Source organism: Myxocyprinus asiaticus, chromosome 50 (assembly GCF_019703515.2).
Source record: "Myxocyprinus asiaticus isolate MX2 ecotype Aquarium Trade chromosome 50, UBuf_Myxa_2, whole genome shotgun sequence".
Lineage (NCBI taxonomy): Eukaryota > Metazoa > Chordata > Actinopteri > Cypriniformes > Catostomidae > Myxocyprinus > Myxocyprinus asiaticus.
In genome coordinates this window covers 26069569-26085637 of record NC_059393.1, presented here as the reverse complement: position 1 = coordinate 26085637, position 16069 = coordinate 26069569, and the positions used below count along the sequence as shown (strand labels likewise).

General features: G+C 39.5%; 2 protein-coding genes across 7 annotated transcripts in view; both read right to left on the bottom strand.

The window, feature by feature from the left end:
- LOC127439122 (differentially expressed in FDCP 6 homolog) overlaps positions 1-16069 on the bottom strand; it is a 123941-nt gene that overhangs the window by 78586 nt on the left and 29286 nt on the right. The window lies entirely within an intron of this gene.
- Positions 3640-16069, bottom strand: part of pparda (peroxisome proliferator-activated receptor delta a) — a 69072-nt gene continuing 56642 nt past the window's right edge. The window contains exons 2-9 of one of the 6 annotated variants that reach the window (XM_051695223.1): positions 12098-12461; positions 6968-7291; positions 6585-6721; positions 5898-6036; positions 5590-5792; positions 5286-5492; positions 4703-4946; positions 3640-4142 (exon numbers count right to left, since the gene is read on the bottom strand). In XM_051695223.1, the coding sequence (XP_051551183.1) occupies positions 3895-4142; positions 4703-4946; positions 5286-5492; positions 5590-5792; positions 5898-6036; positions 6585-6721; positions 6968-7283 (1494 nt within the window). In that variant the 5' untranslated portion in view covers positions 7284-7291; positions 12098-12461 and the 3' untranslated portion in view covers positions 3640-3894. The other 5 variants (XM_051695224.1, XM_051695222.1, XM_051695221.1 and 2 more) reach the window with 5 other exon arrangements.

Genomic DNA, 16069 nt, shown 5'->3' with positions numbered 1-16069 from the left:
TACTCACAAACCCTGTAAAACACCAACTGACCTCTTAAAAACACCTTAATGACCCACAAAAAACTCACTGACGCTCAAGAACACACTAATGACCCTCATAAACACCCACTGAAACTCAAAACACCAAATGGCCCTAAAAAAAACGTAGTGACCCTCAAAAACGCACACGGACCCCTTAAAAACTCCCTAACGACCCTCAAAATACTCACTGACCCTTGAAAACACCCTTGTGACTCTTTAATACACTCAATGACCCTCAGGAAATTATACTGACCCTCAGAAAAATCCTAATGACCCTCAAAAACACCCAGTGGCCTTCAAAAACACCTTAATAAAACACCTTAATGACCTTTAAGAACACCAACTTGCCCTCAGAAAAACCCTGATGTCCCTCAGAAACAACCACTATCAAAAACATTGTAATGGTCTTCAAAAACAACCTACTGACCCTCACAAACAGCCTAATGACCCTTAAAACACTCACTGACCCTAAAAATCACCCTAATGACCCTTAAAACACTCACTGACCCTAAAAATCACCCTAATGACCCTTAAAACACTCATTGACCCTAAAGAACACTCGAATGACCCTCAAAAACACTCTAATGACCCTCAGAAACATTACAACGACCCTCAAAAACACTTACTGATCCTCAAAAACACTTGAATGACCCTTAAAAACAATTACTGACTCTCAAGAACACCCTAATGACCCAGAGAAACACCCCAATGACCCCCAAACACACTAATAGTTCAATTATTCATCATACCCTCACAAACATCCTAATGACCCTTAAAACACTCACTGACCCTAAAGAACACTCGAATGACCCTCAAAAACACTCTAATGACCCTAAAAAACACTCACTGATCCTCAAGAACACCCTAATGACCCAGAGAAACACCCCAATGACCCTCAAACACACTAACAGTTCAATTATTCATCATACCCTCAGAAACACCATAATGACCCTTAAAAAAAACACACCCTAATCACCCTAAAAAGACATTATATCAGGTCTATCAAAGCACATTTATGAAACAATGTGAATGTAGAACAGTATTGCGTAAGTTTTACCCTGTAGTTTTATTCAGCTGTTTTACAAAAGCAAGGTAGAAACATCAGCAGTCTGTAATCCTGCACTCCAGGGGCCTCAGGGCCAAAGTTCAGTTCAGATGGTGAGAAGCATTTAGAGAGGACAACCCCTCCTCTCGGTTTGACAGGAAACATACGTCCTCTCCGACAGGATGTCGTGGATGTATTTCATTGACACTTGTCTCCTGTAACTGTCCTCTAGTCAGAACACACACATATATCACACTTCTACACAGCATGTCATACATTACCTCATCAGATCTATAGAGACAGAATTATCATGACAAAAAAAATCAAGTTAGCAGCACAGAGAGAAAATAACACAACAGAGGTGATGTGAAAAGGCGAAGTTTACACTGGATACAGCACAACGTATAGGACAAGCATTATATACACTGACGATGTGTTCAACTCAAACAAACTGATAAAGGACCTGTGACATGAGCAGTTTAAATTCATACATATGGTTTGGTGAAGGGTCTGCTGGATTTAGATGCAGCTCTGACTGAGAAATTAATATAACTAAGAGGTTATTAAATAACATTAATATAAAGTTTGGAGTCAGAAATTACAGGTGCAGTTGGTAATAATTTCCTCAGTAAATAGTTCTACCCCCAAAGAAATTAATAATACTTTTATCTGTTTAAAATCACATAAACTCACATGAGATGAAGATTCCAGTATTTATATTAGTATTATAAAACATGGAGCAGGTTGCCTTGTGGATGCCACCATGTTGAGACCACATGAATCATGGATGACTGTGAACACCACACTTTAACAATGACATTGGTAACTGAAAACCTTTTCTTTTTTGATGTTCATCCACGGCGCTTGATACAATTCCAAGTTGTCACATCGGCCAGCGTTACATAACCACAAAATTACAGAGTGCAGCTTTAAATTACTTATCTGGAGTCTTGTGTAAATGTAAATCACAGTATCATCTCTGAGGCTCAAAAAGAAACAATTACACATGGAGAAATACACAATTTGAGGTTAACAAGTTGTTTCTGTGTGTCAGTTGTTCAGGAGGTGTGAAGGCACAAGTGGAAGATCTCAGCAGCATCAATTAAGGTCTTTATTGTCTTATTGCATTTTGTAGCGTGTCTTTGACCTGTATCACTTCCTCGCCCCAGTGCAGGTGATCCGGCCAGGTTTAGACGTTTGCAGTTCATCATAAACATCTTCACCAATCAGTAACAAATCATCCGGTTCTTGTAAAATATACAAACTGTGATATAAAAAATTATAAAGTTCACAGTGATTGGTCGATCTGTATGGAATGATCAGGGTCGGGATTGGGTCGGGTCGAGACACTAAATGGCCCTGTAGATCTCCTGGAATCATTGGGTAGGGTCTGGTCAGGATGGGTCAAGTCCATTCAAGTTGGGTCAGGTAAGTACATTACATGTTCCTATAGACTGTAACAAAAAATCACTTACTAACTGAGTATTTTTGTCTAATTTTCCTGTTAAAATATCTTAACATCCTTAAACATCCTTTTTGCAATGACATTGAAACGATCGGGTCAGGTTGTGTAGGGTCGGGTGAATTCAGGGTCAGGTCAGGGTTGAGTCGGGTCAGTACCTGCCATGTAGATCTCCTGCAGCAATGGTGTCACTTTAGGTCAGATCCAGGATCAGGATCAAGGCCATGTGGGTCAAGTTCGGTCAGGTAAGTGCATGTTCTTGTAGATCTACTGGAATGTTCAGGTCAGGTTGTCTCGGTTTGGGTGGATTCAGGGTCAGGGTTGGGTCGGGTCAGTACATGTCCCTGTAGATCTCCTGCAGCAGTGGGGTCGGATTGATTCAGATTCGTGGTTGGATCAGGATCAGGATCAAGGCCATGTGGGGTAAGGTCAGGTCAGGCTTGGTCAGGTCCGGTCAAGTTGGGTCAGGTAAGTTCATGTTCCTGTAGATCTACCAGAATGATTGGGTCAGGTTGTCTCAGGTTAGGTGGATTCGGGGTCAGGGTTGGGTCGGGTCAACATGTCCCTGTAGGTCTCCTGCAACAGTGGGGTCGGATGGATTCAGATTCAGGGTTGGGTCAGGATCAGGATCAAGGCCATGTGGGGTAAGGTCAGGTCAGGCTTGGTCAGGTCCGGACAAGTTGGGTCAGGTAAGTTCATGTTCCTGTAGATCTACCGGAATGATTGGGTCAGGTTGTCTCAGGTTAGGTGGATTTGGGGTCAGGGTTGGATCGGGTCAGTACATGTCCCTGTAGATCTCCTGCAGCAGTGGGGTCGGATGGATTCAGATTCAGGGTTGGGTCAGGATCAGGATCAAGGCCATGTGGGGTAAGGTCAGGTCAGGCTTGGTCAGGTCCGGACAAGTTGGGTCAGGTAAGTTCATGTTCCTGTAGATCTACCAGAATGATTGGGTCAGGTTGTCTCAGGTTAGGTGGATTCGGGGTCAGGGTTGGGTCGGGTCAACATGTCCCTGTAGATCTCCTGCATCAGTGGGGTCGGATGGATTCAGATTCGTGGTTGGGTCAGGATCAGGATCAAGGCCATGTGGGGTAAGGTCAGGTCAGGCTTGGTCAGGTCCGGACAAGTTGGGTCAGGATCAAGGCCATGTGGGGTAAGGTTAGGTCAGGCTGGGTCAGGTCCAGTCAAGTTGGGTCAGGTAAGTTCATGTTCCTGTAGATCTACCGCAATGATCGGGTCATGTTGTCTCAGGATGGGTGGATTCGGGGTCAGGGCTCGGTCAGTACATGTCCCTGTAGATCTCCTGCTGAAGTGGGGTCGGGTGGATTCATGGTCATGGCCAGGTGGGGTAAAGTCAGATCGGTTGAAGTCAGTACATGTCCTTGTAGATCTCCTGCAGCAGTGGATGTAGTGATGTCTCAGACTCTGTCTTCTTGATCTTCTGCACCAGTTGTGCATTCTCCGTCACAAGCTGTCGTAGATCTGTGAGTTTCTGCAGGAGTTTGGGAAAGATGAAGCTGGCGTCTGGGTGATTGATCTGCAGGTGCTGATTCAGGGCTTGTAAGATGTTATCCTGGATCTCCTCAACTTGATGAACATTCATCAGTCCTGGACGATCTACACACAGCGAACACACAGCATATATACACTGACACAACATTAATAATATATATGCAAGCAGCAATGATGGGGCTGAGCACATCTGTGGCATGCAAACTGTAAGGCTCATTAGATCTGGTTGGTTATACCACCCAGCAGTGGTTGTTATAGGAAAGAAGTTTGAAGGATTTGAGTAGATATACAGTTATTTATAACTATTTACAGTTCTCTATCATTTTTACCAGTAGGTGCCACTAACCGCTTTATGCAGTATTATGCATTGTAGCCAAGATACATACAAAGTTTCGTAAAAAATGTAGGAGTAGCAGCTAAAAAACCAATATGGAAATCCATTCAAAATGGCTGAAAAACACGTGGCTGAACGAGCGTAAGAAAGCTGAGGCAGTATTTCGAAATACAACGTTTTCAACACAATTAAAAAAATGGCATAAAATCCGGCCAAAATTCACAGCTCATTCATATAGTTTTTAGCATGATCCAAGGAATCAAGGCTGTTTGGTTCAAAAGTTCTAAACTATATTGTACATAAACCATTGAGAATAGAAACATTCCCTCACCTCCACACAGAATAATAGCCGCCACAAACAGCGCAAGGTCACTATCGTCCAGCTCAAGAGCGTTAAACTTCACCGCAAACTCAAACTTCGGCTCCATTATCTCACTGAAGGGTTTTCGTAAGCTGCGTAGAAACTCTCTCGTGACAAATCCCCGTCCGTTTGCCACCAGAAGCCCGTCCTTATTCATCAACGACGGCAGCATTGCGAAGATCGCTTCATGGACTCCATACTTCAACAGCGTCACCTGCAGGATCATAAGAGAACTACAAGACTCAAGAAAACATACTGGACTGAACGAAAGAAATTTGTTCTGCTTGTGTTTCATGAATTCTACTGAATACAACAATTTTTTGTTGTTTTTACATACTATTTACATAGAAATCTGTTGGTTTTTACTGGAAATTAGACTAGTTTCTAATCAGAAAATTAGATTTCATTCAGTTCTGTTTTATTATAGTTTAACTTGTAATAATTAGTTTAGTTTAGCTACAAATGTAAATAAGAAACTCCTCAGCACTTTCAAAGTACCATAACATTAAAATAAAACGTTTAACGCCTGGTTTCCTGTTTCTTATGCCGTTACCTGGTCATTGAGGAAAAGGTTGACGAATCCTGGGATGCTTTTGGAGAACTCAGTGAGTTCTCGTACAGTCTCCACAGTAGTGCACTGACAGAGGTAAAACACGTGAACACCAATCTCCTTATTGGGCGGAGCTCCGTTAATCACCTGATTCCAGACCAAACCGTTCTCCGCCTGCCACAGCGAGTCCATGTCATGTATTACAAACGGCTAAAAGACAGAGAAAAAGAGTTCCATTTGCTTTCAGAAAGATGTCTATTGATGTTAAAGTTGTTTTGTCATTACTGGTGACTGTGGTGCTGGTTACCGGGCTTGCGTTTGTCTTCCCTGTCAGAATGTTCCGCGCTTTCCTCTTGGTCATGTTGAGGTTCTTCAGGTAGGCGTTGTTCACCCGTTTGGCGAGAGATTTGAGATCCGAACCACTTGAGTTCTGAGAGCTTTTCTCCCCTGCTATCAGACCCGCAACAAGCTTACGTTTCTCGGACACCGGCATCCGTCCGTATCGGATCGCTACACACACAAACACACACAGAGAACCCGTTCAGTTCTGTAGGAGGTCATCAGGTGATATTTTGTTCCTTTATTGTTGTCAATTTGTGTCTGTTGTCGCTTTACCGTCATGAGACATTCCGAGCATGAGGCACTTCTGAAAACGACAGAACTGACATTTATTGCGACTTTTCTTCTGAATCTTACAGCTACGATCACATCTCTCATATTCCAACTTCATACGAATTGTCCTCCTGAAAAATCCCTGAGAAAAAGAGAGACATTTTTTTTTTTTTGGAATGCCCAATTCCCACTACTTAGTAGGTCCTCGTGGTGGCGTGGTTACTCACCTCAATCCGGGTGGCGGAGGACAAGTCTCAGTTGCCTCCGCTTCTGAGACCGTCAATCCGCGCATCTTATCACGTGACTCGTTGTGCATGACACCGCGGAGACTCACAGCATGTGGAGGCTCATGCTACTCTCCACGATCCACACACAACTTACCACACACCCCATTGAGAGAGAACCACTAATCACGACCACGAGGAGGTTACCCCATGTGACTCTACCCTCCCTAGCAACCGGGCCAATTTGGTTGCTTAGGAGACCTGGCTGGAGTCTGTCAGCACACCCTGGATTCAAACTCTCCAGGTGTGTTAGTCAGTGCCAATACTCGATGAGATACCCAGACCCCCAAGATTTACAAAAAGTTACATACTTCAGCTTTAAATTTGTTTAATGCTTTTTGGTTGTTTAGCTTTGATTTACAGATTTTTTTATGGTTTAATGCAAAAACAACCTCTGACCCCTGACCTTACAGCCCTCGCAGGCATGAACACCATAGTGGAATCCAGAAGCTTTGTCTCCACAGATACGACACTCAACGTTTATTCCCGCCTCCTCGCGCCCCAGCAAGAGCTGCTCTGACAGAGACGACGCTTTAGAAAGACCTACACACACAGAACGTTTATACATGAATCATACACTGAAAATGTTAAATACTCAACACTTTAACACATTCATGAATAGTAATGATCATCATCAGACTGGATCGCCCATATTTATGACAACTGAAACAGGGTACAATGTGTAACAGTGCACAAGTGAGTGTGAAAGTGAGAGTGCGTGAGTGTGTGGCACACTGGCTGTTTTCTGAGTTGTTGATTGACAGATGAAACAGTCAGAGCAGCACAAACCTGAAGCTGTTGTAGTTAGTTCAGGACTGTGGCTGGTTTTCCTCTGATCTTCCAGTTCATTTGTGTCCTGACGGGGCGTCTCCCAGCTAAGCCCCTCCCCCTGCAGCCCCACACTCTCCTCAGGCTCCGCCCTCATGTCCAAATCCAGATTAAGCTCCGCCCCCACTCCCAACTCAGACAGCACATCCTCCAGATGCTCGTCGTCTGGCCCCTCCCCTTGAGAGGTGTGGCTACTGCAAGGGGAGGAGTCTTCATTATCCACACAGACTCCGCCCACTGCGCCGGGATCTCTGGGTAATCTCCTCATTGCGATCATAATAATACCTGTAAAATAGAAATGCATTAAACAGGTAAATGCCCAACTTTTTACACTGCAAAAAAATCAGTCTTAATCAGTATTTCTTCTTGTGTTTTCCAGTAAAAATATTAAGATATGTAAGACATTAAGAAAATTCAGACAATAATTACGTTTATTTTTCTTACCACATTGGCAACTAGTTTCAAACATAAGTCTAATAAAATACTGAGATTTATGCTAAAAAAAAAAAACTAAGAAAAAATCTATATTCTCTGAAAACAAGGACATGACATGGATGGATGAATGATTCACTCATAACACACAAAAGACCCTGGTTACTACATATTAACAAACAAATCAGTAAATGAATCTGAAGAATTGCTTTTGGTGAACAGACTTTGAACTGAACAGACTGGGATGAATCAAAATCTCCACTACAACTATTTCCTATACAAATAACTTCTGGTATCATTTCTTTTTCAGACTTGATGACTATGAATGTTATTTGTGCTATGCTTTATGTTTCCTAATCTAATGCAAAGAATGATGTTAATGCTTTGAGTTGAGCTCTAGAAAAGTGTCTGATTCTTCTGTAAATATGATGCGTGTGATTTTCTCATGTGGTGTGAGAGTTTGACATGAGATAACAGAAGTGTGATTTTGACAGCTGTGTCGGGTTTAGTACATACTGCGACCTGCTGTATGCTCGCCCCCAACCCACTGTTAGCAATGCATTCTGGGAACTAACATACACCAGCTGTAGAGACATTAGAGCTCCTGCACTGTCATTACACACACACCGCACACATGCACTGTGTGAATTTCTTAGAATCAGTTACCAAAAACAACCAATGAAACACACACAGAATAAAGAGCAGAGGTCAGTCAGGCCTCTCACAGGAGATTCAATGTGGTCATCTGATGCTGCAGGCTGCAAAATCTGTGCGTGAGGTTCATCCCAATTTTGCACTGAAATTAAGCTGGTTTTTCGTGATATATGAATCTCAGAAGCAGCCCACATTTTGAGATGTGAGCCTGGGTAGCTCAGTGTGTAAAGACGCTGACTATCACCCCTGGAGTCGTGAGTTTGACTCCAGCCAGGTCTCCAAAGCAACCAAATTGGCCCGGTTGCTAGGGAGGGTAGAGTCACATGGGGTAACCTTCTCGTGGTTGCTATAATGTGGTTCTCGCTCTCGGTGGGGCGCGTGGTGAGTTGTGCGTGGATCACGGAGAATAGCGTGAAGCCTCCACATGCGCTGTCTCCGTGGTAACGCACTCAACAAGCCACGTGATAAGATGCGCGGATTGACGGTCTCAGACACGGAGGCAACTGAGATTCGTCCTCTGCCACCCGGATTGAGGCGAGTCACTACAAAACTAAACAAATGATAAAAATCTAATCAAAAGCTTTGCAATGTGTCCATCAGCTGAACTTGTGAACGAGGCCAGTGTTCACTGCCTCTCGCTGTTGGTTCAGAGAGGACAGGTAGTGATAATGTTATTTCTGTTATGACTGTTGGTTGGTCAGATGACTGTTTTGTAGGTCAATGACTGAACACACAAATGGAGAATAAAGCAGATTTTCTGTGATCAAGGAACTCAAGAATGCGTTCAGTTCATTGTTGAATAAGAACAGATTAACACGAGTCTAATCTTCTGCAGAATTCACATACAGCAGCAAAAGTCTTTTCATGCCGGGGTCAAAGGTCACCCTGAGGTGCACACTTCTGCTGCAGTCTTTTACTATGTTCGAACAGCATACTTACATACTACACATACTATTGCTGCAGTATGCAGTATGTACCTGACACCCAGACGCACCACTAACCCCTCGTGCATGACCCTGCACGACCAACGTCAATGGTCCTCACTGTCACTAAACCAATTATTAATTAGATGTTAATTAGATCCCATTTTCAGCACAGATGCCAGTTTAAAATAATCTTGACCACCACATGCCAACACAGTCCACTACAGGCCCAACCCGAGAAACTACAAGATTTCTGAAGACAGTTTCGGACCACTTTCGGTAATTTCGCTGCACGAAATTGAGCTTGCATAGCTGGAAGCGTTTGCATTCACGTACTTGTGTAGAGTATGTACGTTTTCCATCCACGTACTTTTATGCAAATTTTGGGATATCGCATAAAAATGCTGGATGGAGCAACCAAGTTGCGAAGTTTTCCAAAATGCCAATAAAAAAACGTAAACACTCACTTGAGATGGATACCTTTTTTATTCAATTGGAAGAAATGTGCATAAACTACAATGGAAACACATTTACCAAATGTATTCGTATACAATTTATAGGGATATTAATATGAATGCCCATCAAAAACAATTTGACTTTGCCTCAACAAGCCATGTGACGGCGTAATTTGTTCAGAGAATATCATCACATAGCATCTGAAAAGTTGCTCTGGTTATTCTGAAATGCCAAAACCTGTCATCAAAATGTCTAACCACTAACACCTCATTGCAGACGAAGTCGGAGGTGGGAAAACCCGAGCTGAAATTTCCCACTTCTGACCTCAATGCATTCCAGCCAATCACATTCAAGTCACGGTCACATGTACACACCACAAGATAGTGCCATAACTCAGCACGAATATTTCGTGTTCTTATACAAATTGTTTTAGCGATATTCTGATGTTCCCCATAAATTAAATTTGCAACTCGAATGGAAACATAGCTATTGGTTTGGGCCTTAGTATGAGCAATAACAATAGTAATGCTTGCTAAAGCAAACAGCACTAGAAAGAGCTGTAAGAGGCAGAAAACTGCCTGTACATGAGAAGTTCTGGGGATTTGTACATTATAATCATGATTTTACACATTAAAGGAGGTTTTCTTGATGTAGATAGGAGCAGTGACAGTGAATAATGAGATGTTTACACAACCACTGCAGTTAAACAGAGAGAGAGAGAGAGAGAGAGAGAGAGATTCATACAGTATCACAGATATAGATGGGTTGGGAAAGCAAAAAGGTGTTGACATTTGTGCAGACCGCAGTCGAGGCAGGAAGGAACCACACACACACACAGTTCCATGAGAGAGACAGACAGACTGTTAATATTAAAGCAACAGGTCGTAACTACTCAGGGTGAATGAACTGTGAACTCCACGAGCTACAACCAAAAACATTTCAAAGTTCACGTCAACATATTTTTTGGCTGTGAGAGTGGCCGTCTATGACCATGAAAACTCAAAACTGGAGTAAGTCGTTTCTGTGCTACCCAGTGGAACTGCGAAAAGAAACATTGTTTTCAAACAGCTTGTCAAATACAGCCTCCGTCCAAGAGGTCCTCACTGCGGATTTCATCTACTACGTCACGGACATCCATTACGTAGTGGATTAAATCCATGTTTTAATAGATTTAAAACGTGTTTTCAATTATCTTAAGATGACAAGAATTAAAAGAAGAAAACGTTTATCTTTATGCATCCCACAATGGTCGACTACAATACGGCATAAGTAGTTTCGTGGAGATAAATTACAAAACAATGGATATATCCAATATTTCAAATAAACACCACATTTTGAAGCTGCCAGGGAGAAAATCACATTTGTTTTATGGATGAATTTAAACATTAAATCTTATACAGACAGAGACACTTTTAGTAGCCACTAGGCTAATATAACCTGTCAAACTAAACTGCGTATAGGCTATATAAACAACACTGACAACACTAAATAATATAATATTGTAAAGCGAATCTAATATAATGTAGCTGTGCGCATGCACATTAAAAACATCCAGTACATCATTGAAGTTGGCTACGTAGTAAATTAAATCCACCACTAAGAGTGGTGGTGGTGGTGTAGTGGACTAAAGCACTGAACTGGTAAGCAGAAGGTTGCTGGTTTGACCCCCACAGCCACCATCATCATGTCCTTGAGCAAGGCACTTAACTCCAGATTGCTCCAGGGGGATTGTCCCTGTAATAAGGGCACTGTAAGTCGCTTTGGATAAAAGCGTCTGCCAAATGTATAAATGTAAATGTAACGTCATCGCACTACAGTGCGCAGCGAGGACAGTCTCCCTCCGTCTACTGTTAACTGAAAGACAGATAGCCCCGCCCCCAACTCACGCCATTGGGTGAGTCAGTGTTGCTGTGTTGGACTGGACGGGTCACTCAAAACAAACAGAGGAAGCTTTATAACGCTACAGAGACGGTGTTTACAGTTTTCGCGAAAATTACCCTATAAATGGCTTAATTATAGTTGTTTCTGATATTAAGTTGGGATAGCAGAAAGTATTTTAACAACAAAAATTACACGAATGAGGCGTCTTAAAAAGTGTTTTTTCTTTAACTTACACTTCATGTTACCGAATTTCATTGAGTGTTTGGGGTCAGATAATAAACATAGTCACTCTGTGCCATATGTGTAAAGAGGAGTGTGTGTGTCACTATCTATCTGTCTATCTGTCTGTCTGTCTGTCTATCTGTCTGTCTATCTATCTGTCTGTCTACAGTTGAAGTGAGAAGTTTACATACACTTAAGTTGAAGTCATTAAACCTCATTTTTTAATCACTCCACAGATTTCATATTAGCAAACTATAGTTTTGGCAAGTCTTTTAGGACATCTACTTTGTGCATGATGAGTAATTTTTCCAACAATTGTTTACAGACAGATTGTTTCACTTTTAATTGACTATATCACAATTCCAGTGGGACAGAAATTTACATACACTAAGTTAACTGTGCCTTTAAGCAGCTTGGACAATTCCAGAAAATGATGTCAAGCCTTTAGACAATTAGCCAATTAGCTTCTGATAGGAGGTGTACTGAATTGGAGGTGTACCTGTGGATGTATTTTAAGGCCTACCTTCAAACTCAGTGCCTCTTTGCTTGACATCATGGGAAAATCAAAAGAAATCAGACAAGACCTCAGAAAAATAACTGTGGACCTCCACAAGTCTGGTTCATCCTTGGGAGCAATTTCCAAACACCTGAAGGTACCACGTTCATCTGTACAAACAATAGTACACAAGTATAAACACCATGGGACCACTCATCCATCATACCACTCAGGAAGGAGACACATTCTGTCTCCTAGAGATGAATGTAGTTTGGTGTGAAAAGTGCAAATCAATCCCAGAACAACAGCAAAGGACCTTGTGAAGATGCTGGAGGAAACAGGTAGACAAGTATCTATATCCACAGTAAAACGAGTCCTATATCAACATAACCTGAAACACTGCTCAGCAAGGAAGAAGCCACTGCTCCAAAACCGCCATAAAAAAGCCAGACTACAGTTTGCAAGTGCACATGGGGACAAATGTCTTACTTTTTGGAGAAATGTCCTCTGGTCTGATGAAACAAAATTGAACTGTTTGGCCATAATGATCATCGTTATGTTTGGAGGAAAAAGGGTGAGGCTTGCAAGCCGAAGAACACCATCCCAACCGTGAAGCATCTATCTATCTATCTATCTATCACTCTTTTCTATCTATCTATCAATCACTCTTTTCTATCTGTCTATGACTCTTTTCTATCTATCTATCACTCTTTTCTATCACTCTTTTCTATCTATCTCTCTATCACTCTTTTCTATCACTCTTTTCTATCATTTTTCTATCTATCACTCTTTTCTATCTATCACTCTTTTCTATCTATCAATCACTCTTTTCTATCTATCACTTTTCTATCTATCAGTCTATTACTCTTTTCTATCTATCGATCTATCACTCTTTTCTATCTATCAATCACTCTTTTCTATCTATCAATCACTCTTTTCTATCTATCACTCTTTTCTTTCTATCTATCTATTACTCTTTTCTATCTATCTATCGATCTATCACTCTTTTCTATCTCTCTTTTCTATCTATCACTCTTTTTTATCTATCTATCTATCTATCTCTCACTCTTTTCTATATCTCACTCTTTTCTATCTATCACTCTTTTCTATCTCTCTTTTCTATCACTCTTTTCTATCTATCTATCTATCACTCTTTTCTATCTATCACTTTTCTATCTATCTATCAATCACTCTTTTCTATCTATCTCTCACTCTTTTCTATATCTCACTCTTTTCTATCTATCGATCTATCACTCTTTTCTATCACTCTTTTCTATCTATCTATCTCTCTTTTCTATCTATCACTTTTCTATCTATCTATTGATCTATCACTCTTTTCTATCTCTCTTTTCTATCTATCTGTCTATCACTTTTCTATCTCTCTTTTCTATCTATCTATCTGTCTATCACTCTTTTCTATCTATCACTTTTCAATCTATCACTCTTTTCTATCTATCACTTTTCTATCTATCACTCTTTTCTATCTCTCTTTTCTATCTATCACTTTTCTATCTCTCTTTTCTATCTATCTGTCTATCACTCTTTTCTATCACTTTTCTATCTCTCTTTTCTTTCTATCTATCTATCTATCTCTCTTTTCTATCTATCACTTTTCTATCTATCACTCTTTTCTATCTATCTATCTCTCTTTTCTATCTATCACTTTTCTATCTATCTCTCTTTTCTATCTATCACTTTTCTATCTATCTATCTGTCTATCACTCTTTTCTATCTATCACTTTTCTCTCTTTTCTATCTATCTATCACTTTTCTATCTATCACTCTTTTCTATCTATTGATCTATCACTCTTTTCTATCTCTCTTCTATCTATCACTCTTTTCTATCTCTCTTCTATCTATCACTCTTTTCTATCTCTCTTTTTCTATCTATCACTCTTTTCTATCTATCACTTTTCTATCTCTCTTTTCTATCTATCTATCACTCTTTTCTATCACTCTTTTCTATCTATCTCTCTATCACTCTTTTCTATCTATCACTCTTTTCTATCTCTCTTTTCTATCTATCTATCACTCTTTTCTATCACTCTTTTCTATCTATCACTCTTCTATCTATCACTTTTCTATCTATCACTCTTTTCTATCACTTTTCTATCTCTCTTTTCTATCTATCACTCTTTTCTATTTCTCTTTTCTATCTATCACTTTTCTATCTATCTCTCTTTTCTATCTATCACTTTTCTATCGATCACTTTTCTATCTCTCTTTTCTATCTATCTATCTATCTATCTATCACTCTTTTCTATCTATCTATTGATCTATCACTCTTTTCTATCTCTCTTTTCTATCTATCACTCTTTTCTTTCTATCACTTTTCTATCTCTCTTTTCTACCTATCTATCACTTTTCTATCTATCACTCTTTTCTATCTATCACTTTTCTATCTATCACTCTTTTCTATCACTTTTCTATCTCTCTTTTCTATCTATCACTTTTGTATCTATCTCTTTTCTATCACTCTTTTCTATCTATCACTCTTTTCTATCTATCTATCAATCTATCACTCTTTTCTATCACTCTTTTCTATCTATCTATCTATCTATCACTCTTTTCTATCTATCACTTTTCTATCTATCTATCACTCTTTTCTATCTAGATTTCTATCTATCACTTTTCTATCTATCACTCTTTTCTATCACTTTTCTATCTCTCTTTTCTATCTATCACTCTTTTCTATCTATCACTTTTGTATCTATCTCTCACTCTTTTCTATCACTTTTCTATCTATCACTCTTTTCTATCTATCACTTTTCTATCTATCACTCTTTTCTATCTATCACTCTTTTCTATCTATCACTCTTTTCTATCTATCATTTTTCTATCTATCTATCACTTTTCTATCTATCACTCTTTTCTATCACTTTTCTATCTCTCTTTTCTATCTATCACTCTTTTCTATCTATCACTTTTGTATCTATCTCTCACTCTTTTCTATCACTTTTCTATCTATCACTCTTTTCTATCTATCACTTTTCTATCTAGATTTCTATCTATCACTTTTCTATCTCTTTTCTATCTCTCTTTTCTTTCTATCACTTTTGTATCTATCTCTCACTCTTTTCTATCACTTTTCTATCTATCACTTTTCTATCTATCACTCTTTTCTATCTATCACTTTTCTATCTATCACTCTTTTCTATCTATCACTTTTCTATCTATCACTCTTTTCTATCTAGATTTCTATCTATCACTTTTCTATCTCTTTTCTATCTCTCTTTTCTTTCTATCACTTTTGTATCTATCTCTCACTCTTTTCTATCACTTTTCTATCTATCACTCTTTTCTATCTCTCTTTTCTATCTATCACTCTTTTCTATCTATCACTCTTTTCTATCACTTTTCTATCTCTCTTTTCTATCTATCACTCTTTTCTATCTATCACTCTTTTCTATCTATCACTTTTCTATCTATCACTCTTTTCTATCACTTTTCTATCTATCACTCTTTTCTATCTATCACTCTTTTCTATCACTTTTCTATCTATCACTCTTTTCTATCTATCACTCTTTTCTATCACTTTTCTATCTATCACTCTTTTCTATCTATCACTCTTTTCTATCACTTTTCTATCTATCACTCTTTTCTATCTATCACTCTTTTCTATCACTTTTCTATCTATCTCTCTTTTCTATCTATCAATCTTTTCTATCTATCACTCTTTTCTATCACTCTTTTCTATCTATCACTCTTTTCTATCTATCTATCACTTTTCTATCACTCTTTTCTATCACTCTTTTCTATCTATCTATCACTCTTTTCTATCACTCTTTTCTATCTATTGATCTATCACTCTTTTCTATCACTCTTTTCTATCTATCTATCACTCTTTTCTATCAATCTATCTATCACTCTTTTCTATCTATTGATCTATCACTCTTTTCTATCTATCACTCTTTTCTATCTATCACTCTTTTCTATCTATCACTTTTCTATCACTCTTTTCTATCACTCTTTTCTATCTATCTATCACTCTTTTCTATC